At 40.6% G+C, this 25,731-nt stretch overlaps 1 protein-coding gene across 1 annotated transcript in view; it reads left to right on the top strand.

The window, feature by feature from the left end:
* The first annotated feature begins 2,270 nt into the window (after positions 1-2,270).
* Positions 2,271-25,731, top strand: part of SMPX (small muscle protein X-linked) — a 53,227-nt gene continuing 29,766 nt past the window's right edge. The window contains exons 1-4 of the mRNA XM_081115015.1: positions 2,271-2,467; positions 6,351-6,407; positions 18,236-18,322; positions 24,443-24,590. Of these exons, the coding sequence (XP_080971141.1) occupies positions 6,369-6,407; positions 18,236-18,322; positions 24,443-24,577 (261 nt within the window). The 5' untranslated portion in view covers positions 2,271-2,467; positions 6,351-6,368 and the 3' untranslated portion in view covers positions 24,578-24,590. The remainder of the gene's footprint in view (positions 2,468-6,350; positions 6,408-18,235; positions 18,323-24,442; positions 24,591-25,731) is intronic.

The raw sequence follows: 25,731 nt of genomic DNA, 5'->3' as shown, positions 1-25,731 counted from the left end.
TCTGGTTTCTTGGGGTATATTCCTAGAAGAGGGATCACAGGGTCAAATGGGAGTTCCATTTTTAGTTTTTTGAGGAAACTCCATACTGTCTTCCATAGTGGCTGCACCAGTCTGCATTCCCACCAGCAGTGCACAAGTGTTCCTTTTTCTCCACATCCTCTCCAGCACTTGTCGTTTGTTGATTTGTTGATGATAGCCAGTCTGACAGGTGTGAGATGGTACCTCATTGTTGTTTTGATTTGCATCTCTCAGATGATTAGTGACTTTGAGCATGTTTTCATATGTCTCTTAGCTTTCTGAATGTCCTCTTTTGAAAGGTGTCTATTTAGGTCCTTTGCCCATTTTTTGATTGGATTGTTTATCTTCCTTTTGTTAAGTTGTATGAGTTCCCTATAAATTTTGGAGATTAGGCCCTTATCAGATATGACATTGGCAAATATGTTTTCCCACGCAGTGGGTTTTCTTGTTGTTTTGTTGATGGTTTCTTTTGCTGTGCAGAAGCTTTTTATTTTGATGTAGTCCCATTTGTTCATTTTCTCTTTAGTTTCAAGTGCCCTAGGAGCTGTATCAGTGAAGAAATTGCTTCGGCATATGAAAAGACACGATTATTTTAAATAGCACATGAATAGAACTTAATGGTGAATCCCAAACTGAGATGAACCACAATTATCTACCGACCTCCTAAGCTATTGGAAAGCTGGTATTCTTTTTACCCACCTGAAAACAAGCCAATTGCTCCAATTTCAGCTGCAGGGAACAGAAACCTGACTTTCTCATACTAATTGGAACTTCTTTTCTTCACATGAGAGCACTGGTAGGAGATGGCTTCTGGTGAGAGTTCAGTGTTTGACCATGGGGTCAGGGACTCAGACATGGAGTCATTTTCATCCAATGGATGAATTATAAATGTGCCCACTCTGTCTAACCTTTCTTCTGAAGGGAAGTTCTATGTAAAAGAAATTTCAGAGATTGAAGAAACAAAAAAAGAAAAATTAAGTAATGTTAAAAATAATAAGCCCAAGGGCCGTGCCCCCCCCATAAAAATACCTCCGAAAACAAAAACTAAAATAAAATTAAGGAGCATGTCCCTTAGGATCTGGCAATGTTCTGTTTAATAAAGTGTTTTGCCTGCTGGCTGGCATGGCCAACCATTTGAGCATCAACCTATGAGCCAGAGGGTCGTCGAGGTTTGATTTCCAGTCAGGGAACATTCCCAGGTTGCAGGCTCCATCCCCAGTGTGGGGCATGCAGGAAGCAGCTGATTGCTGATGTTTCTCTATTGTCAATGTTTCTATCTCTCTCTTCCTCTCTGAAATCAATAAAAATATATTTAACAAAAAAGTGTTTTGCCTCATACCTGGCCCTGGCCTTTGTCATACTTAAAATCGATATTTCCTCTTTGTTTTATTTTGTCTGTTATCTCCTGTACTCTAAGGTCAAAGTCATTGCTACCAGTAGAGGCGGTAGAGCAGAGAGCAAGGACCTGGGGCCCTGGAACTACAGGAGTCAGTTGATCTGTGACCATTTTTGACCTACAAAAAGGGTGATGTCTTTTTTTTTTAATATATTTTTATTGATTTTTTACAGAGAGGAAGGGAGAGAGATAGAGAGTCAGAAACATCAATGAGAGAGAAACATCGATCAGCCGCCTCCTGCACATCCCCCACTGGGGATGTGCCCGCAACCCAGGTACACGCCCCTGACCGGAATCGAACCTGGGACCCTTCAGTCCGCAGGCCGACGCTCTATCCACTGAGCCAAACCGGTTTCGGCAAAAAAAGGGTGATGTCTTATAGTTCAACGTAATATTATAACTATCATCATTTGGTGACCATTTATGGAGTGCTGATTATGAAATAACTTCAATAGGTCCTAAATGACCAAGCTAGGACTCAAATACTCTCAGATGTCTGTGCCCCTGCTGAAAAGCTGGGTGCCACGTTGCCTCTCTCCTATTTTTATTGAACCCTCCTCATCTTCTGGCCTCCAGGTAATAAAGCTAAAGATAGAAACTTTTCCTACTTTTCAAACTTCACTGTGCCCCCTCAGAATACGTGAGAAAATGCAGCCAGCATCTCCTGGAAGATTAGGAGGGCAGTAAGATTCCGTAGCCACCTTCCGGCTGACATTTGAGCCCTGCTTTTAGCACGGTCAAGCCTTTCGGAGGCAGCCAGCGTATGGCTTGTATCAAACTCTATATTTAGGAAGAACAACTGTGAGCTATGACAGGAATTCTCTTTAACACTTAGCTTTAAACCGAGTTCCCCTCCAGCCCAGAGCCAGGAGCAGCTCTCAATCCCGGGTGAGGCACCGAGCACTTGAGCTATTTCAGCCACATGCAAAGCATCGGAATTGAGATCGCAGCTCAGAGGACACCAGGCATCCCTTTCACCTTCTAAGGAGCCTTGTATTCTTGCACCTGGCTGCTTGGGACCCTCCTTAGGCAGTAAACAAATACACAAAGCAGGTAAGCAGAAGGACGAAGCTCGGGCAACTTAGCATTCTGAAGGAGATTTCCTTGATACCTAACTTGAAGTGACTACTATAACTTTGTAGGCTTGTAACCAGTGGGTGTGTAGCTTCCTTGAAAATTCACTGCTCATGAGTGATATTGCTGCTTCTGTTTTATAAATTGCATGTGTGTGTGTGTGTGTGTGTGTGTGTGTGAGAGAGAGAGAGAGAGAGAGAGAGAGAGAGAGAGAGAGAGAGAAAGAGAGAGAGAGAGATGTTGAAATAATATTGAACTAAAAGTAGTTTGTATTGATAGTGACATTAAGAAAATTTCCACGGTCCAGGTTTGATGACTGTGATCCTGAATATTATGTCATTTTGATTCTTATGGCCAGGGTTACAGTCGGTCAGCTGCAGACTGATTTGGGCTGTAAGCCTAGAAATTATCAGAATTTGGGGCAGAGAAAAGCTAGCTCTTTGGTTTACCTAAATGCAAATTATTGCCAGAGTTGTTACACAGTTCAAGTTGAAAATGCTTTTCTCATCTCCCTAAGCGCCAGGCTTGGGCCTCAATGACAGAATTCTATCAACGTATAGATCGATAAATACTCCAGACCTATCTTTGAAAGCCCCACGTTAGTCACAGTGTTTCCTGTACTCAGCAGGGTAGGGGTCAACACTCCTGTCTCTTCGTGGGCACCAGGTTCTGAAATGTGGGATCACTAAGTGCTTCTTCCCTCTCAGCATTATTTCAGGCAAAGTGAATAAGGAGTTAGTCAGACAGCTGACCATCTTTCTACCCCCTTCTCCGAATTATTTTTAGCTGCGAGACAGAAGACAATTCCCTTTGGGATTTCACTTTTGCCATTTAATTGACCTTTTAAAAGAACAAACAAAATCCCTTCTTTGCAATATTGATTTACTTTCCTCTGAATCCACTCTTATTAAATTAGTGATATCAATGTTGACAAAATTTTAGTGAGAGCCTTGTTTAGAAGTCATATATTAGGTGCTACCCAATGAAAAACCAGCAGAGGTATTGTACATGACTCGGTATACAGACCATTAAAGGTTCCTCAATGCTTTGCAGAACTGCCAGGAAAACTCAACTGTGCTAAACTGGCAAGCATTTCCATTATAGTATATAGGCTTTGCAAAAGACAATACCCGCCTTGTCAAACTTTCCGTGTTTCCAAATTGTAGCCAGAACCAGGAGATACGATATCAGAGTGCTATAAAGAGTACCTCTTTGTATGAAAAGCAGTGGCCCCAGTGTGAGTGGAGTTGCGCATCTAAGGGAGAGCTTTCGTGTTTTTGGTCCCGGACAAGGCACGCAGCTAAAGAAGGAAGGTGTATTCTCCACTCTGCATCCCTAACAGAGGTGAGTGCAGGGCCAGGGAAACAGCCAGGGAACACTGTCTATTTTTATTCATCAGTGTGCTTTGCCCTGATTTCTCCGAGAATAATGAGGGCAGCAGGAGCGGCTGCAGAACTGATTTACACAAATGGTATCTAGCCTGTTTGCAAGGAATTAGAGCTGGGATCTGACCAACTTTTCAGAGCTATCTCTATCGCAGGCATATATGTTAAGAAGAAATTTGCATGCAGATGAGATTATACCAGTTATGCAGGCGATAAGGCGCAAGGGATAGCCATCTGTTAAACTTAGAGGTCCACAAAATACAAATCAATACAGTTCAGTGAAAATAAAAACAAAGTCAGCTTAATTTTTAAAAAATTCAATGCAGTATAAAATGGCATATTCATTACCTGATTATTTTACATTTCAACCTGTTATTGTAATCACATAAAGAAATTCCCAATTCCCACACTTCAAATCAAGACATTTTTAAAAGTTCCCAAGTGATATCAGTTAAAATTTAGTTGTCTATGCATAAAGTATACTATCGGCTGAGATATTAAAGTCCTGTGCAAATTATTGCTTTGCATGACTTCTAATGGCTTTTGAAGAATAGAAACATTAAAAATTAAACTACCATGCTTTTCCTTTTGAAATTGAGCTGTGTCCTAGATCCAAAAATTAAAAATCCTTCATTGAGTCTTTGACATTGCAGGAAAGACAGCAACCTATTCGAAGCATATAGTAGAGCCAAATGCATTCCTGGTTGTTTAATTAGTTGTTGCTTTACCATTTTTTTTTAACCAAATTGAAAATAATTCTACCTAGACCCTTATGCATGGAGGCTATCTCTCTAAATAACCAAACATTCAGGTGAAACTTAAAAAAAAAAAATCTCATTGTTTTCATGTGTGTGGCTCCAAAGACTATATAGTTGAATATACTAATTTTAGAGATTGAAAAATTATGTGATTATGTTGCTTCATATAATAGAGACTAAGACTTTGAAGATCTTAAAAAATGTAAGTTTTCCTAGAATTCTCAGATCTTTTATTGTTAGAGCGGGGGGTGGGGGGGTGGGGGGGGGAATGTCTGGCCCACAGGCCATGTAAGGCTGGCAAAATCAATTGGTTTGGCCCTGACAAGACAACCGCAGGTGGGATTCGAAATTGAATAAATATAGGAGCTTTTTCATAGCAACATACATTTATATTAAATAAATTACATTAGGCAAATGATGTTATAAATATCCAAATGGCCCTTGGCAGAAAGGAGGTTCCCCACCCCGCTCTCAAGTATTGAGGGGCATCACTACATCAATTCTTATGCTGTGCCTAAAGCTGTAGATTAGTATACTATAGTCCTAAAATGTCACTAGCTATAGGCAATGACAATAAAATAATAAATATTTGAGGTCAGATATTAGATGCCGACTTTATAGTTCACAAGGCATTTTCAGGAACATCATGTCATTTTGTTTGTTACCACAGCCTGTGAAACAGGTAAAATGTAAGGAAGTGGAAATGGACCCAGAGATTTTGGGTGACGTAGTGCAGGTTACCACAGGATTTGTGGCCAATGGCAACACTGCTCTCTGGGTGCGTTTCCTCACCAGTTAGCACATACACTTACACCAATCAATAACGTCAGTCAACCCATTGTATAGTTTCGGTTTAAAAAGCAGCATGCTTTTAATTCACTGAGTTTTTAACTTTTTCACTTGGTTCCATTGACATTTAATAGACCAAGCGACAACAACACTGGTACAGAACTGGGCTGTTCCCTGTCCCCCCTGGCCCATTAATCCATAGTGACCACTAAACCATAGTCAGGTCCCAGGAGCTGAAAGAAAGCAAAACTCCTTTGGAAAGGAAGCTCTACTATGTCTTGGGGGTCTGACATGGTCATGTAAGTTCTATTTGCCTTCTGGGCTGTTTTGTTAAAAGAAAAGAGGTGAGGCTGGGCTCTGTCCACACAGGGGGAGATGCGGCCTACTTCCTCAGGTCACTGGGCAGAACAGACACGTGCAGAGAGAGCATCACAGTAGTAAGAACGAAGTGCAGGCAATTTCTTTTTGGATGTTCAACAGAAAGGAGGCGCTCTCATTTGACTGACACATAGCCCTGGCAACAACTAATTCAGATCAAAAGTTCAGTTTCAAGCAGAAAGCTCCCGAGGCCCCAAACAAAGGTGTTTTATTCCCACAGCCTCTTTGCTTTGCTGCTCTTGGCAAGGGGGGGCAGGAGGGCAGGGAAGGAGATGATAGCGCCTTTCAAGTTTCTGATAGCCTATCATTAGCATCAGGGCCGAGGCGTCTCAGCATTTCTGCTCCTGAATGATTTATCCGGAGCTCTCGTGTTCCCTCTCCCTGAGGCTTTAGGAAGGAGACTCACTAAGTAACTTTGGAAACTGAGACTGAAAGAATATATGGCCAGTGAAAGGGGTGACTGCCCAGTTGAATAATGAGTTAAGTTCTAATTTATCAAGACCAAGAATCTGAATGCTGCCACCTCTAACAGTTTCTTACTTGTTTTTTTAGGGATAAGACTGCGTGAATATGTCGAAACAGCCAGTTTCCAATGTCAGAGCCATCCAGGTAAGTAGGCATATTTGTGTTTTAACATCAGCTCTGTGACTTCTAGCCTGTTTGCTTAATAAACCAGACTTTTTGCAGTGGTCTGACCCCGATGATTACCTTCAAGAAGAAAAGAAAGACTCATTTAAGGTACACTTGAGAAAGACTATAAGGTACAATGAAAGAGGAAGAAGCTATTTTTAATTGTGCTGAATTATAAGACAATAAAAGTTTATGAATGAGAATTAACTGTTCTACAAAAAATGTAGTGTGTATGTTTTTTGATGTGTAAGTTTTTGATAGGCTCATTGATAGAAATTAAGAAATTCAATTTCCATTTTAAAATCCAATTGAGTTTGTTGAGCCATCTGTTTAAAATACATCTTTCTGTAAATAATAACCTTTTCTTGTCAAGTGTTCTTCCCAAGGCTTGGGTATTTATCTTTTAAAGTACATATGCTACTATGTCTCAACAAGCCCTCCCAGCAAATGAATTCTTTGGTTGTTTCAACTGACAGTCACGCTCACAAAAAGGGGAGAGGGAAGCAGGCATTTGGGAACACAAATGCAATTATGAAGATAACATTCAATATTTGTTTTTACCAACTTGTTACTTCTCATAAGGGCTCTGTGTTTAACTCTCAAATGGCTCCCACATTGGGATGTTGACCACACGCTTTATTGTAAAATCCTATCTTTCCATCAGCATGGAACCATCTGTGCTTCTTCTAAAGGAACTTTCGGACATTTTTTTTCTGGGCTTTTTTAATCTTTTTAAAAAATAAATATATTTTTATTGATTTCAGAGAGGAAGGGAGAGGGAGAGAGAGATAGAAACATCAATGATGAGAGCGAATCATGGATCGGCTGCCTCCTGCACGCCCCACACTGGGGATGGAGCCCGCAACCTGGGCATGTGCCCTGACTGGAATCAAACCTGGGACCCTTCAGTCTACAGACAGATGCTCTATCCACTGAGCCAAACCAGCTAGGGCTTTTCTGGACTTTTTCTGAAGACTGCAGAGCATGTGACAGTTCCTGAATATTTTGGGTCTGATGACCATCACAGCAGAAACATACTCATAGGCGAGTGGTGTTACTTCGGAGGTGTGTGCGTGTGGCCAGGTTGTGGGGTAAGAAATCCTGGTGCACACTGGTGGTAGAGGTGCGTGAAGGGACAGATCTTTACCTGTGGTGATTAATGCATAGCCTTAAATGGATGGACCTCTTAAGTGGCAACATCTACAACAACCTCTGGAAACGTGTCATAGAACAAACCACCAAGGAAGAACGTATTGGCAAGGAAGGAGTCAACTTCACATGGCCACACTTGGCCCTCTGGTGTCCACCTAATGAGTCTGTGGCATAGCCTGACATTGGTAGTGACATTTATTTTACCTCCCAGATCTGTGGCCTCCTTGGGCCTTTGAACCTTCTCTTCACCCAGTGTGCACGGCTGTTAATGGCATGGGCTCTGAAGCCAGATTACTGGGGTTTGAATCCCTAAGCCATTTTGTATGGGTGTGGGATCAAGGGAAAACAACTTTACCTCTGTGCCTCCATTTCCACATCTATAAAATGGGGATAATAATGGTACTCACCACCTAGGGCTATTCATACAAGATGCTTAAAATAGCAAAATAAGCCCTCATTAAGTGTCAACCGTTATGATAATTATTTAGGAATGCTCTATGTTAAAGTGATGAGAGTCAGGCAATTTGATTACTGCACTTGAAACTCCCAAGGCACTAAACATAAATTTCCTTTTTATTTTGTAGGACACAAAAACATTGCCCTTTCAGGCTGCCTTTGCTTCTCTTCCTTTTAAAGCTGAAAGTGTGTTGATTTTTCTTCTTTAGTGCTTCCCTCAAATCGACACTGAAAATTCACCAGTGTTTTATCTAATAATTTTGACCTTGATATATTTTTAGCTTTGTAACATTTAAAAAAGTTGCTATTGACTGCTCTCAATAGCTGTTATTATACTGCATTTAAAAAAGTCCATCCACTCTACCATGAGTGGTTCTTTACGGATGTGGTATTGCCTCTCTCAATATATTTCATGCCACACAAAAACACTAATTTAATGCACCTTCAAATAAAATATTATTTCTTGTGGTTAAAGAGGATCTGCACTATCTGATATTTTCCTATTTGTGCATTAACCTAAAGTAGGGTCCATTAAATAAAATGGGAAAATGGTTATGCTATACAAATGGCTTATAGTAGGGTCATTATCTAGGGTACAGTGTTGTCTGGAACAAAGAGAAACTCCAGTGGATGAGGGAGCGCCCTGGTTGTGTAAATACCATTTAAAGATCTTAAGTGTTCTATTCAACACACTCTAGTTGCTTCTCCTTTTTATTAAGATCTTATCTCAAATTCAGTACAACTGTCATTTCCTGGGTGCATACTTTGTGCCAGGCACCATGCTAAGTGGAGGCTATGCAAAGATGAACTGATAGCTGATCCCTGTGTTGGAAGAGCTCATAGCTTCCACAAGTTACTAGCTGTGTGCTTTTGGGAAAGTTGTTTATTCTCTTTGTGCCTCGACTTTATCATTTGCCAAGTGGGAGGAAAATAACAGTACTGATCTCATAGGTTTGCTGTGAGTGTCAAATGAATTAATACATATAGATGCTTAGGCCAGTGCCTGGTTCCTTATAATTGATTAATAACCATTACTCATTAATCATCATCATCATCATCATCATCATCATCATCATCATCATCATCTAGTTCAACAGTTCCAAACGTGTGTTCCTTGGAAATCTAGTTTTCTGGGATGTTATTATTTAAAGGGTTCCATGATAAAGTGTTTGGGAAACATTGTGTTGAGCAGAGTTGAATAGGATCTTTACTGTGAAATTTCTCAGAGTGCACAACTTGCTAATGGCTTCGTAGGTTCCCAAGAAGGTGGTAATATGTACATTGTTTTTAAAATATATTGGATCATTTTCATGAGTACTTGCAAGTTAGTATTTTGCAGGGCAAACTTCTGGAAATAATGACTTAGATCTTTATGTTGTCTGGATTGAACGAATCTTAGCCACTGTCAACCATACTTTTAACAGTCAGGCATTCAGGTAGCTGAATTACTTACTGCACCTATGTGCATTAGACAACATGGAGCCAAATGGTTATAAAATTCTGCCTGACCACTCACTCACTCTGTGACCTTAGTTTACCCTTTGGTAAAATGGGACAATCACACTATTTAGTAAGATTATTGTAGTAAATAAACAAAATAATGTATGATTTATAGCACACAAATTCCTTAAGAGATGGCTTTTGTAACTATCCAAGTAATGCAAGAATGGCCTTGCTTTCTCTTCAACTGGTTCTATCTGCTCCATGCTCTAGAATAAGAGGGAGGCCAGAACTAGAGTCACCCTTAGAGGAGATGTTCAGTTGTCTTTCACATATATACTGAAGAAGAGGTGGCCTTTGAATTGTAAGAGGATTGTATGTAAGCCTACATTTCTTTTCGGTTGCATTAATGACATGTCATTTATGCCAAGGATATAAATATATCCCTAAGAAGTCAGTTGATCTTTTCATAGCCTAGAGGGGGCCTATGTTTCCAAAGCAGCTGATAAAAATCTATACCAGATGTGGGTAAATCTTTTCTCCAAAAAAACCCTCCAAAAAACAGAAAGTAAATATTTTGGGATTTGTAGATCATTGGGTCTCTGTTCTAACTGCTCAGCTCTCCCATTATAGCACAAAAGCAGCCATAGGGAACACATAAATGAATGGGTGTGGCTGTGCGCCAATGAAACTTTATTTACAAAAACAGGTGGCAGGTTGGATTTGGCCCACAGGCTGTAGTTTGCTGACCCTGGTTCTGTACGCTCCAGGCTGACTGTTATAAACTCCATTGTTGATGGGAATGGATTTGCAACCAAGGTAACGCCAGCACACCAGGCATAGTGGATCTGATCCCTTCAGATGAAAGAATTTGACATGACAGGTGGTGGGGAAAGCTAGGGCTGCCAGGAAATCTAATGCCATCAGCGATCTGCTTGGTGAATTTCTCTAATGAGACCAGTGACACTGGCCACTGGCAGCACCTGCCTGTCTTTCCCCTTCCTCTTGAACAAACTTCATTTGAAAACCACCATGGGCCTTCCCAGGGCCTCAGGCCACCCAGAGCCAATGTTCTCTTGGTCGTCACTTGTCCTTTCTCTCCACCATTCATCAAAGTAAGCTGAGTATTATTTGCCCTCTCCCATCAGTTCTGAGAGCTTCATGGTTAAATGGAAAAGAGTCCTGTGCCCTGGTCTTAGCTCTGCTCTCTAACTTTACTCCCCTGGTCCTCATAGTCTGCAAAGGGAGAGTGTTTCAAGAAATGACCTCTAAGCCCCTGTCCAGCTTATAATACTTTATGAACTTCTTGAGAATAACTTCCAAGGTTTATTATTAGAATGATAATAATAGTAACAGGTCCTTCAGGGTTTACTATGTACTTGGCACAGCGCAAATGGGATTTCTAAGGATTATAATGAAAGGTTTAGAGAAGTGAAAGAACTCATGGGATCAACAGCTTGTAAGTAGGACAGTCGGGACCCAAACTCAAATTTTTTCATCTGGAAGCCCATGTTTGTATCAACCCTGCAACATTGATTAGCCTCATTACTTACCATCCCCGCCTTGGCACGGAGAGTGAGGATAGGGGAGTCGGTGCAGACCATCTAAAGGATAATCATAAATACTAATGCTATTTGAAGGACAATGACCATTTTATGGATGCTGGGTCCTCCCTTTTAAAGAGTTCAACCAACATTCAGAAAGTGTCAGCATTTCGGTGAAGAAGCTAATAGCCTACACTCATTAAAGTAATCTTAAATGTAAGTTGGCTAGGAGTGACAAGTACAAAGTAAAGTGACAAAGAGACAAACACAGTCTCAAAATAGAAACGACCCTGGCTACAGAATCCCCACCTCTCTGCTTAATTGACTTAATCAAGCTGCTTGTAAAACTAAACCTAACTCCTTTATCATACATTTTAAAGGAATGATTATATGAGTCCTATGTCATTAGTGAGTGCGTAGCTTCTTACTATGGGAAGTTTTCCATTGTTACTCAATCCATGTGTAGAACAGAGTATTTTGATGTCCTGACTGTTAGTACATCTTTCTCTTCTCCACCCGTTATCATTGCTCTTCTACTCTCCATTGCCCAGGGCATAAAGACTTTGTGGAAGAATAAAACAGCCTGACCAAAAAAAATTTACAGACAGGGACTCTATGTGTTTCCAGTCTAGGATTTCCAGTATGGAAAAGGTTTCAGGGGTATGAAAATTCTTAATACACAGGAATAGACTATCACCACCCACGGTTGGTCAGTTAAACCAATACACTGATTAAACTAAAAAGGATAATAATACATAACTTCCTTTAATATTTTATTAAAATTTAAACAAACAAAAAAAAAACTTTCCTTTGCCACTTGTTTTCATGTAGATTTAAGGCCCTTTCTTTGACCGTATCTACTGTTTTATTTTCCCCTTAGGCAAATTACTATAATGCATTGTTTATGATTTCTAATGCTGGACTCTAAGTGTAGCCAGAACTTGAATGTAGCAGTCTGATTCTAGGGGTTCAGTGCTACTTCCAGTTGGTAATCTTTGCTGCTCTAACCAGGGCTCCATATTGGTGGCATGAGGCAAGCAGTCAGACACTGGGTAAGAGATGTCATTTTTGAGGTTGACATTCACACACACTTCAGAATTATAACTGCCTCCAACCAATAGTGCACATTATCTTAATAGCTGTAGAGGACATTCTTGAAGTTTGCTTTTCCCTGGGTGACAAGACTACAGTTGAGTCACTCAGGAAATTATTGATGAGAACAAAAAGTGTTGAGAACAGAGAAAAAAAAAAGAAAAAACCTTTTAGTAAGAAACATCATGGGTGAAGAACAGTGTCTGAGTGGGAGTTTCTTAAGTTGAGTCAGAAAGTTTTGTATATTCTGAAGCCATTCCACACTTCAAGAATCCCTGAAGATGAAGGAGTTGTGCATTCTAATATAGAATTTTTGTTTAAAATAGGCTGCACTATATTTTAGTTGGTATGTATGTCTGTCTCTCTTAATGTAGGCTAATATACCAAATAGGAATCTCATTTTCTAATAGATTATTGAGGAAACACACCTTTTTCTGAGTCTTCAGTGAAAGATGCTAGAAATCTCAAAAGGCCATTTTCTGCTTGATTCAAGGAAGGACTGTGACTGTATGACTAGGAAAGCACAGAAAGAAATACGAAAGGCAGCCCAAAATTGTTTCCTCTACCCACCCATCGGAGAATGGCAAGGGGGAGGCTATAGATTCTGGCAGGAGCTGCTGGGGACCTTTGAAAATTAAAGATAAAATCAGTCGGGGGGAGGGTCATCTGAAACAAATGTGCAAAGGGAGGAAACTCCAAAACCTCAGCACTAAGAAGATAGACAGAGTTAGGACCAAAAGGGAGGGGGAGATAAGAGAACAATGGCCATGGCAAGAAAAGTGGGTTGGGATTGTCAGTACCCAGTGGCTGGCAGCTATCAGAATCCAAACCACTGGGGAAAGAAGATGTCGTTCCATTGTAAGTCACACAGGAGTGGCTGTGGAGGGAATATTGTTTCCAGAATCCTTGGGCTCAAAGCCTGGAGCCGAGCAGGAGAACAATACAAATAATTAAGGGAGTAGTGGAATTAACTTACAGGGAATTCTTTCTGCTTTTCTTCACCTGGTGAGATCAAGTGTAGTATTCATTTCACATCAGATAGGTCTATTATCAGGGAACTGTATCCTGTTCTGGCAAAAGATGATCTAGTAGATTTTTTTCCATTCCCAACTTCGAGGATGTAACAAATTATGTATAGCTTGGGAAAGTGATGCACTGGGTCTGCTGCGTCAGGGGCATATTTAAAAATAAGATGCACAAAACTCAAGGAGGGAAAATAAATCCAAGGAGATGTGTTACAAAAACAAACATTAAAACAAAAGAAAAAAAAAACCTGCCTCCTTTACATTTATACAGATTCGATATAGAGAAGGAAGTCCAACCTTACACCAACTCCAGGTCATCAATGTTAGACTTTTTCTGTGTTTGTTTACTCTTTCATAAAAAGTAGCTCATATGCAAAACTCATTTTGAGTAGTAAATATCATACCCAATTTATAGACAGAAAAATGGAATCATTGAGAAGGTATTTTATTTGCAAACAGAAGTCAGTGAAAGAGACAAGAATATGGCACAACTGTCTAGCTAGTGGAATAAAAACAGAGAGCTACAAGTCTACATATTTCTTTTTTTAAAAAAAATATATTTTATTGATTTTTTACAGAGAGGAAGGGAGAGAGATAGAGAGTTAGAAACATCGATGAGAGAGAAACATCGATCAGCCGCCTTCTGCACATCTCCTACTGGGGATGTGCCCGCAACCAAGGTACATGCCCTTGACCGGAATCGAACCTGGGACCTTTCAGTCTGCAGGCCGACGCTCTATCCACTGAGCCAAACCGGTTTCGGCAAGTCTACATATTTCTATCAAATTCAAGTTATAAGAAATTTTTCTTATGGCTATAATTTAGTCTCTAATTTGTCCCTCAAATATCATCGCCCTACAATTATATTAATAAACTAGAGGCCCGATGCATGAAATTTGTGCAAGAGTAGGCCTTCCTTCCCGCAGCTGCTGGCACCGGCTTCCCTCTGGCATCTGGGACCCGGGCTTCCCTCATAGCCCCAGCTTCGTCCAGAAGGTCGTCTGGAAGGATGTCAGATCTAATTAGCATATTATGCTTTTATTATTATAGATCATCTCTAACCATTTACAAGCACTCTGACACTCCCTTTAGATTGATTGAATACTTGACACATTCTTAGTCTGCTTTGGATCCTGTCAATATTTGCTGTCAAAAAACCCATTTAGGTTCTTGGTTTCTTAAGTGATGCCTTAAAGATGAAAAAGTATCAAGTTAGTGAGTTAATGGCTCATTTTTCAATGTGCCTTTTCATTGATAACTATGCTGAATTATCCATTTGTGTGCCCCTTTCCAAGGCCATTTTCAAAGTGTAAGCATGCAATTTTAGAACAAGTTTAGAGAATTTTAGAGTGGCTAGAGCTTTGGTCAAGTGAAAGAGCTCTTTAGGAAAGGGTTTGATAGAGTAAAATGTCCGTCCGTCCCTTTTGTTTAGAATCCTGGATTTTCCTCGAACTGTTTGCGTGACCTTGAGAAAATAATCTAATCTTTTCGAAGCTCAGTTTCTTCTTATCAGTAAAATGAAGATAGTCCAAACATCAGAAGTTTATTGTGAAGATTTAGGTGTTATGATGACGAGGCTAAATATTGCGGTTTGGGGGTGAATAAGATAGTTTGTGGTAGATGGGTGTGGGGGGAGTAGTTGTCCCAACAACCTTACCACCTGGTTAAGATGAAAGCTAGTCTCAAACCCAACTCTGCCACAACACAGACACCTGTTAAACACACATTTATTAGCAAGCAAGCATAAAACCATGTATACTGTCTGGCTGTGAGTTGGATGAAGCCTTAGCCCTTGTCCCTTTAAGTGCTCCTAAGGACTGCCACTTTGCATAAAAGGATCACGTGAGGCAGGTGGGGATTCTATTGCCCTTACTTGGCAGCAGCCAACTGGAAATCCTCATTATCAATGGCTGGAGAGAGGCCTATTTTGGGGATCAGTCCTCGAGCTCTGCTTCTGAAGACACAAGCTACAGGCTTCAGATTCTTACACTGTGTTCAGCAGGGTGGGGATTATCTCCAAAATATTTTAACCAATCTCCATATCTTAACCTCCTCTAATTTCATAAATAAAATCAATTTCTAATGCTCATTCCATTATTCCACCTGTTTTTTTAATTTTTTTTTTCAAGCAGAGAGGCCTCAGGTGTTGGTGGAGATATGGCTAACAGAAGTACTTGACGTAGCAATCCTGGGAATGTGGTCTTTGTGATATTTTACCACCTAACCACCCCAGAAGGATGAACTCCCAATTACAGAAATAGATATTCCTAGTGTTGCAGTTTAAACCAAAGTGCACATATATAGGGTGTCCCCCAAAATGTATACACATACTTTGATTAATTATAAAGGCAGTATTTATTAAAATACATTTCACTTTCAAAATTGAGCTATCAGCTGTTAAAGTGTGTACACATTTTTGGGACACCCTGTATAAAATGCCACACACTCTATGCTAAAGTAGTTTAAAATAAATTCCAGACACCTTAACAATAGGCAGAGCAAATTTTTAAGTATATGTCAATACTCACCCACTTAGGGATGATCTATTTCAATGGCTGTTAGATTGGCTCCACAAGTTCCAAGGAACTGTTCATGGCCCTGAGCTTGGGGGAAGTAGATGGGGTTATGGGCTCCCTACCACCTCAGCCACAGCAGTCCACCTCCACCTAGTTTGCATTTTAGATTTTTTCACAATACTTTACTTGAAGGAAGGGTTCCATGCCAAAGATTTGAAAACCACTGATGAATCCTAACATTCATATTACAAATGGGGAAGATGGGCACCAGAGCAGCTGTCACTTTTTCAAGTATAGATTATCTGTAGCAACTCCTAGCATTGGGCTCTTTTCACCACTATAAGCCACCCATGTACTGCCAGGGCTGACCAGCAGACCCTGAGCAATGGATGAATAGATTACCCTGACACAGCTTTTTGTGAAAGAGAGGCTAAGGGACTTATTTGGCTTTAGAAACCAAAAACAGCCCCAACTGCCTGCCTCCTTAGGCTTTTATTGTGACAACAGCTTGAACTAAAATTAACCTCTAGATAGAATCAGCAGGGTAAATATCCTTGAGAAAGCACATGCTTCTACAAGGTCAGGTCTTAAAGCAGCAGTTCTCAACCTGTGGGTCACGACCCCTTTGGCGGTCGAACGACCCTTTCACAGGGGTCGCCTAAGACCATCCTGCATATCAGATATTTACATTACAATTCATAACAGTAGCAACATTACAGTGATGAAGTAGCAACGAAAATAATTTCATGGTTGGGTCACAACATGAGGAACTGTATTTAAAGGGCCAGAAGGTTGAGAACCACTGTCGTAAAGACTCAACATAGAGATTCTAGCAAAACACCCGGGGGGATAGGACTTGTTTGGGAAAGTCAAGGTAGGGGCTACCACCTTCAGCAAGGTCCCCCAAGAGGCCCCTGATCTTTAGGAGAATCCTCCTTACAGACTTTTTAACCAAGTCCCGTGCTTCCCCACAATGTACCATGGAGAGTTTACATGCATTGCTAAAATTAATCTCTGAGCAAGAAAAGGTGGTATTCCCACAGCATGTCCTTTACCGATATATTGTCTTGGATGACTTTTACATGTTCCTTTACTGAAAACTGCAACCTACTATAGAACATACACACAGGATTAAATGGGTTAGTTCAGCAATCAAATCCTTCAGAAACAATGTTAACTTGAATTCATCATTGGGAAGATGTCCTTTATAGAAACTTAGTAAATGGGTCATGGTAGTGATGATCTAATCCGTTAACCTCCTTCCAAAGAGTACCTATCTGGACTTTACCTCTTTCACCCAAACTGACTATAGTAATGGAAATAGTTTTTGGTTCAGTAGAGATAATCTTCTGTGGGTCTTATACATTGTTTTGATCTTATTTCAGGACGCTAATGATATATTATCCAATCTGTGACATGTAATTATAAAATACTATTATTTTATGTCTTGCTAAGAAATAAAACAACGTGTCAATTAAAATTTTAAGATATCACTGCTGCATAGACACATTTTTATTTCAGAAATATTAAAAGAGGTGCATCTTGCCCTCATAAGGCAACAAGTGCTTTATCTTAAGTGGAAAAAATATGTTCTACCTTCAGAAAAGCTTTAATGCTTCTTTTATGTGAATGATAGTCCTGGTTGAAGTGGTTTGTGTTATACATTCTTGCCTTTTGATATCAGATGAAAGAGGGACAAAATTCAAATTTACATATTCTCTTCACCAAGTTCAAATTACTTTGTCAGTATATTCCTAGCATAATGTTTAGCATAATCCCTGTTTACTAAAATGTGTTTTTTGTTAACTGCAGATGGAGATTAGTATGTTATTTTAATGAAGGACAAGAATCTATGGACTGTGATCCAATAAATTTGACTTTCCAGCATGTTTACACAATGGTGTGTTGGGAAGAAGGTAAAAAGTGTCAATTATAGAAACTTAACGACCTATGAAGCAGGAAGTAATGGTTTGATTCCCAGTCGGGTCACAGGCCTGGGTTGTGGGCTCAATCCCCAGTGCACAGTGCGTGCAGAAGGCAGCCAATCACTGATTCTCTCACATCATTGATGTTTCTATCTCTCTCCCTCTCCCTCTCTGAAATCAATAAAAAATATATTTTTAAAAAGTGCTGGAACAGCCCTAGGATATTATGGAAAGGAGAAGGCAGTTTAAGAGGTGTGCTTGCCCCCCTACCATGTTAAATCTGAAGGAAACTGAAGGAGGGCTAAGGTGTGGGATGGCTTCTGTGGATGTTGTTTCCTCCTTTCCTATCATTATGTGCTCCTTCCTTATCCCAGAGAGAGAAAAATATTAAGCACCACAGGAGGGCAACAGCCAGAACAAACTGTCTTCAAATTCTTCCACTGAATTTGATCTAAGGATGAATAAAAAAGTTGTGATAAATAGAAGTCAGATTTGCCTTTGCATATTTCTGTACTGTCATTACCACAATTTTCTTGAAGTAAAAAGCTTTAAAGATGTACTTTTCAGATGCATTTTTTTCACAACAATTACTGTTTCAGAGTATCATTACAATTTCTTACTTTCCTGGAACTAAATATTCCCTATTTTCTCTTTCAGGCAAATATCAATATTCCAATGGGAGCCTTTCGGCCAGGAGCTGGGCAACCCCCTAGAAGAAAAGAAAGTTCTCCAGAAACAGAGGAGGTGAGGAAAACTTGTCTTTCTCCTCCAAAATCCTGACTAGCATGGGGCAGAGGCACGTTGGGGGCTGGTTCTCTAGGGCAATGGAGGGCACGAAGGGAAGTAGGTCAATGAGTCATCACAAAGTATATACGTTCCTTTGATGTCTTGCTCAATCAGCCATGAAACACACTGGCCCTTGCTTCCCTTAAGCTGAATTTAAGTGCGTGGCACAGTTACTTGAAGATGATGAGTTTAACATGAAGTCTGTTGATTGATTATGTATGCTTGTTTGTGTATGTGTGGGGGGAGGGGGAGCATTGCCTCTCAGATGCTCTTGGTCCACAACAGTCATAAGCTTGGTAAGTATTCATTCTGAGCTTTTACTGAACTAAGCAGGATGCATTTAGTACAGATGCTGATGAGTGATGAACCCCAGTGGGAGCACAGGTAATAAGCACATTCAATTTCTTGTGGATTCAAACAAAAAGCTTCAATTTCTGGGTATTTACTTTGACAAGACTTTGCATGGGTCTATAAATTTCTGTATTTTTTCCTCCCTCTAATTCTTTACCTCTCCTCCAAATTAAAATACCTCATCTTCTAAATGGAGGCTAAAATTAATGAGTACAATAAATACAGAAATTTCCTTCCCCAAGTGTTGATATTTCATCCACAATTGTGCTGAAGGTCTGGTTCTGAAAAAAATAAGGTTTTGGAGCATGTCATTAGCACAAGACAAGGGAAATGTAATTAAGTAAAGTTGTATGGCATATAAAACTGTATTTTATCTTTTTAAAAAGGTGAAAAGGCTGTTTTAACTTTTGTAGAAGACATTTTTGGTAATTGCCCCAAAAGAACACTTATCATCATTTCAAAGTTTCCTAATAAAGCTGGTTGTCCCTTTTCTAATCTTCCACCCCATAAATAATTCCTGACATGGTCCGAATTAGCAGTTCCAGCCTCTAATCAATAGGCAATTTTTGAAAGGAGGAGATGAAGTATTTGAGTGATATCACAGAGTTCTTTAATTTCAGCCATTAAGTCACCTTTTATGAGTAAAAATTTTAAACATACAAGTTGAAAGGACTCAACCTGACCTTTCCTTTTCTTTTTTTTAAAGTTTTTTAAAAATATTTTATTGGTTTTTTACAGAGAGGAAAGGAGAGGGATAGAGAGTTAGAAACATCGATGAGAGAGAAACATCGATCAGCTGCCTCCTGCACACTCCCCACTGGGGATGTGCCCGCAACCAAGGTACATGCCCCTGACGAGAATCAAACCTGGGACCCTTCAATCCGCAGGCCGACGCTCTATCCACTGAGCCAAACCGGTCAGGGCCTGACCTTTTCTATGGTACATAATCTCTAGTTCTGATGCATGAGCTCTCTCTCTCTGGGATTTTGGTCATGTATTTCTGAGTCTATGTCGGCAAAATAAGATCCACTCCATTCTTCATAGGGTCACAGTGAGGAAAGAGTTGGCAATATAACAGGCATGGCATAGCCTAGCAGGTATTCAATAAAGAATTGTTCAATTGATCTGTGTATCTAACGTTCATGAAGGACTCCTGGGTCTATTATTTTGCATGTTGTAAAAAAAAGGCATGGGGAGGAAGAAGGGTGGGCAGTGGAATTCTTCCTACACCTCCATTTACCTGTAATTAGATTTCCTTCCCGTGCTTCCTTTAAAGCTGTGTCTGTCACTACCATGGCAACCAGTTGGAAGATAGCTTGACCCTCTTTTCTCACTAAATTGACTGATGTAACAGTTACTTTGGAGGCTTATATTGCAGTTTCCCTCTGTGGTATAGACGGCCCTCTCCTTCATGTGTCCCAGTTAGAAGGTTGGGGAAACACTGTGACATACTTCTCACTCCTGCCTTGTCCCCAATCTGATAGTTCCAGCACATTCTAAAATAGCCAAGAACTGATACAACCTGGTTGGTGAATACTTTATGACCAGCCACATATGCAAACGGACAACCAATACATGTATTTTTCGCAGGATGGAGAAGACTGAGGTATCCACAGAGGTCCCAGAAGTGCTTCTTGAACTGAGCAACACCTTTCCCCTGGGGCTCATCGGTCAGGAGGGTAGAATTAGGGGTTGTACTGCCTTATTGTAAGAACAAAAATGATTTCTCAGGACTTGTGGGGTCTTAGGAAAGGGTGGGATCTAACGGCTCAAGTTCTGGGCTGGATCTTAGAGTAAGTTTCTTATGGAAACAACACTGTAAGGGGAATAGTTAGGCATCTTGGCTTGGTTATAAGGTGAGTTTAGCAGAATTTTGTGGTCTTGCTTGAGGCCCCAGCCACTTTTTGTGACACAGTATGCCTTCTCTTTTGCATAAGACAAGGCAGCTTCTTGTTTGAAGTGATTTGAAAGGTATGGAAAAACCCCTGCTCTGCCTCCCATATCTCTTTTGACTGAAATCCCATGATTTTTAAGCCACAAATTAGCATGCTGGGGTGTTCTGTTAATTATTTCCCTCTCCATCTGGTTCCTTTACAAGATGAAAACACACTATTTGATTCTGGTCCCACCACATCCTAGCTGTGTGACCACTGTACCTGTTTCCGCAACTGTAAAATATGGATAATAATAGTACCATATTTATAGGTTGATGTGAAGATTAAATGCGTGAGTATGTGTAGCTTAGAACAGCTGGCAGTGTAACTGTTTGCTGTTATTATTAAGTCTTCAGTGTTTGAGCCTGAAGGAACACATAGGAGAGTTTAGGGGAAAACTCAATAGGACATGTGGTCTCCAAGGCCAGATAGCTGGAAAATGGTTCACCACTGTGCGAAATTTTACAAATATTCCATCACTCCCAAAGGGAATATCTCCCCTGATAACAGCCATTCCTGAAACTGGAAATGGTCTGGGGCTGGCTGATAAGCCTTCTCTCTAGCTATTTTTATCTAAATCAAACAATGTCTTCCATATCCCTTCTCAATTCAAATATCTACTTACAAAAAAATGTAGTTATTAGTCAAACAGAGCCAATAGGAACCCTGTTTTTTCATGCCTTAATTTATTATAATTCTTAACAAATTCAGATTGTCAATTATTTTTGAAAGATGAAAGAAGATTCAGTTAAGAATATGCACCATCACTAACCCCATTCCTGAGTTAATATCATATCTACTTATTAAATATATCCACTTATAATTTTCCAATACACATGACCTTACCAAATCAAGAACTAAAAGTCTTACCTTGATAAATAAAAAGCACAGTGCACTGAGGTTTTAATAACTTGAGAGGAAAGTGACTACTATTAAAATTACCATTCTATCTCTGTGTATATCATAATAATAAATGTGTACAGAGACACATAACTACATACATTGGCTTTGGGTGTCAATACAGCACATTTTGATATTACAAAGACAGTGAATGCAACTTCCCTGTGAACTTAACAGAAGGAATTAGAAACATTTTTCTTCTTCATGCTTCTTTATTAAGATCTACCCACCTAACAATCATGGGAACATTTATAAGTAAGGAAACATTTTTATTTCACTGCTACAGATATTTAAAAAACTCCCAACACTTTATAGCCTTGTTTAAAATTTCTTTCCAAAAGCCTAACGAAGAACATTTTGGAATACCTGGTCCTCCAAATGGAGGCTTAGCAATGTTCATTATTGCTTCTAAACCTGCATTTATAAATGATGAATGTATGCGCACACAAGGAAGCCTATCCTATGGCTCTGTACACTGATCTGGGGAAACAATATTTTCCAGATATTTACAACAGCCAGTGTACACTGAATTACTTTATCAACTTATGTGGCTGACATGTTAGCTAGTTCATTAGCACTGTGCCCGAGTCAAAGGAAATGACTCTAGGAAAAGCAATTAGCGCTTACCAGATGGAACAGCACCTCGATATTTTAGATTTCTACTCATCCACTCAAACAATTTAAAAACGTTTTATAAAGGACATGTCAACCAAGTAATTGGTTCGAGTTTAGGAAGGTTGAACACTTTCTTCCCTTTCCCTTTAGGGTCTAGACCAGTGGTCGGCAAACGCATTAGTCAACAGAGCCAAATATCAACAGTACGATTGAAATTTCTTTTGAGAGCCAAATTTTTTAAACTTAAACTATATAGGTAGGTACATTGTTACTAACTTAATTAGGGTACTCCTAAGGCTTAGGAAGAGCCACAGTCAAGGGGCCAAAGAGCCGCATGTGGCTCGCGAGCCACTGTTTGCCGACCACCGGTCTAGACAATTTGAGAACTAGATGTAGGAGCCAGAAGGGAGGAACAGCATCAACTTTAATACTCAAGTTTCAGGGATGCCTAGTTAGGCTGGCAACAAACTTGAGGATTCTTATTACTTTTCCCTGGAACTGGATTGGTTCACTCAGTTGTTGGGCGACCAGATGGAGCTCTGCCAGTCTCACAATGGGATTGTTAGTTTGGGCCCTCCAGGAAGCAGACCCAAAGATGGGATTAGACGGGCAAAATACTTACTGGGGAAAACGCTTGTAAGGAAAATGGGAGGGTTGTCAGACAGCGATGCAGGTGAAGGATAGTGGGACAGAGGGTTTGGCAGAAGCATCTTAGACCTCAGTGCTGTTCTAAGGAGATTTCTTGAGCCGGAGGCCCTTCCAGAGGAGTGTGAGGTCTCCCAGAAACAGCCACTTTAGGATCCTGTGGCACTCAGTCATTGGCCAAGAGCAGCCGTGGGAAGCATGACCTCAGTGTGGTGATGGGCGTGTTTCAGGACAAAGCAGCTGGGGCAATCATTCAATTACCCTCCCAGCAGGAAACTGATCCGAGGCCTGTTCTCCTGGCTGCCACGGTGATCAAATGTTCATCCAACACCTTCCTTCAAGGGCTGCAGAGAATATGCCCCTGACCTGTAGCAAATTAGAGGAATGAGCTAACAAGCAACTTTCTTCTGTAGTAATGAGTTGGAGTTCTAGGAGCCACACACAGCAACTGATTTATTGTTTATGTCACTGTTAATATGTGTGTTTGGTGTATATACATACAGGCATAGATTTGCCACTGTGGTATATTTTCAGGGTTAATCAGCTAAATAACAATCAACAAGTATGCTTATGCACTTCTGTACCAAGTGTTGGAGGACCCACAAGAAAGTATAGAATGTGGTCCTGCCCTGCAGCTGCAACAAAATAAAAACATAATATGGCAGGGAATTTAAAATACTTTACAAAGCAGGAAGGGAGAGCTGGGCCTCCTCTTTTGCTTTACTTTAGCCAACTCATATTCAAAGAAGTTTTGCTTCTATCAATTTCAGTTTGTTTATGCTTTGCAGAGATTCACTGGAACAAAGGCTGGCAGCCACTGTACCCCAAACAAAACATTTGAAAATTCCTAGACTAAGTCATTGCTAGAGCCAGCTGTGCACTAACATTCTGCAAATCTCTGCTATTTAGGCATATTATGATCACACTAGAGGCCCGGTGCATGGATTCGTGCACCAGTGGAGTCCCTCAGCCTGGCCTGAGGGGATCGGGCCAAAATCAGCTCTCCAACATCCCCCAAGGGGTCCCAGATTGCAAGAGGGCAGTTCTCGGGTGACGCATCCCAGAATTGGGCTACCTCCTCTCTGGTTCCGGTTGCATCACCCGAGAACTGCAGCTGCCAAGTCACCACAGCTGGGCAGCTCCTGTGTTGAGTGTCTGCCCCCTGGTGGTCAGTGCGCATCATAGGTACTGGTAGGAGTGTCTGCCCCCCCCCCCCCCCCCCCCCGGTGGTCTTTACATGTCATAGCTACTGGCCGATTGGCCAGTTGCTTAGGCTTTTATATATATAGATGATACCAAATTTAATTTGATCTTGTAAGATGCTTGCCTTGGAAAGATGAGTACTTCCAACTAGTGGTCATTCTTATTAGTAATAAGACACTAAACAGTACTCTAGTTTTTCTAAGTCACATGGAAATTACTTGTTTTCTTCTTCTAACTTTATTCCACATTCCTCTACAAACTTCAGATCATCTTCTTGAAACTTTGAGGATGTCTCAGTAGCACAAGAAAAAGTCACTCTGCTAGAATTACACTCTGACATTATTCTTGCTTTAATTTTTTTCATTCCAGAGAGACCAAATGTATTTTTTTAGTAAGCTGAATCTCATTCCTTGCTTTTCTTTCTCTTCAGAGTGCTCCTCCCACCTCGGATGAGGAAAAGAAGCCAATTCCAGGAGCGAAGAAACTTCCAGGACCTGCAGTCAACCTATCGGAGATCCAGAATATTAAAAGTGAACTGAAATATGTTCCCAAAGCTGAACAGTAGTTGGAAGAAAAAGGTAAGTGAAAAACTATTTCCTTTGTCTAAAAAAGATCACTATACAATGGTTTGGACCACGTGTGGGCAAACTTTTTGACTCGAGGGCCACAATGGGTTCTTAAACTGGACCGGAGGGCCGGAACAAAAGCATGGATGGAGTGTTTGTGTGAACTAATATAAATTCAAAGTAAACATCATTACATAAAAGGGTACGGTCTTTTTTTTTTTTTTTTTTAGTTTTATTCATTTCAAACGGGCTGGATCTGGCCCGGGGGCCATAGTTTGCCCACAGCTGGTTTAGACTCAACATGTGGGTCACAACCCCTTTGGCGGTCGAACGATCCTTTCACAGGGGTCGCCCAAGACCATCCTGCATATCAGATATTTACATTACAATTCATAACAGTAGCAACATTACAGTTATGAAGTAGCAACGAAAATAATTTTATGGTTGGGTCACAACATGAGGAACTGTATTTAAAGGGCCAGAAGGTTGAGAACCACTGGTTTAAAGAAACCTTCCACAGAAGGAGTCCGGAATTCCAGAAGAATTTAAGTATCAGGGCCTTCAATTGAGACCAGTATTTCTGGTGCAAAGGTTTTCTGGCATGTAAAGCTGAGCTTTTGGGCCTGTCTTACTTTGTAACCAGTCAGAGAACCATTGAGGATGTTTGCCTGCCACCTGCCCTCTGGTCACCTTCTTAGTTGGGGAAAGATAGGATTGGGAGAAGAAAGATGCTTGGGAGGAAGTCTTGAAGAGCTTTTGATCTTGGGGCCCTGGGAGCCCTCCCTTATTTCATGTCTCAGTTTCCTCACCTAGATGCCACTAAGAGCAAATGAGCTATTTTTGAGTAGAGGATCAGAGAAGCAAGGAGCTGAGGAGGTTTAGAAATGTAGAGTGTAGAGACCAGGCATTTGGGCCTTGAAACCAGTAACCCTTATGTGTATAAGGCAGACCAAGAGGACCTGGTAATGATTCTGGACGTGGACGAGGTAAGGGTAAACTCAAAACTATATTTGCTGCCCAATGAGGCACTGCAAGCAGGGCTTGCCACTTATTTCATTTTATCTGGATCCGGTCAGTAATGATCCCTTACTGAGGATTCAGCCTTGCCCTCTATCTGCAGACCTGATACCTGCAGACTGGTTTGGGAATTCTG

This window comes from Myotis nattereri (assembly GCF_964212035.1).
Source record: "Myotis nattereri genome assembly, chromosome: X".
Lineage (NCBI taxonomy): Eukaryota > Metazoa > Chordata > Mammalia > Chiroptera > Vespertilionidae > Myotis > Myotis nattereri.
The sequence above is the reverse complement of the archived record's forward strand: the minus strand, read 5'-3'. Positions and strand labels throughout refer to the sequence as shown.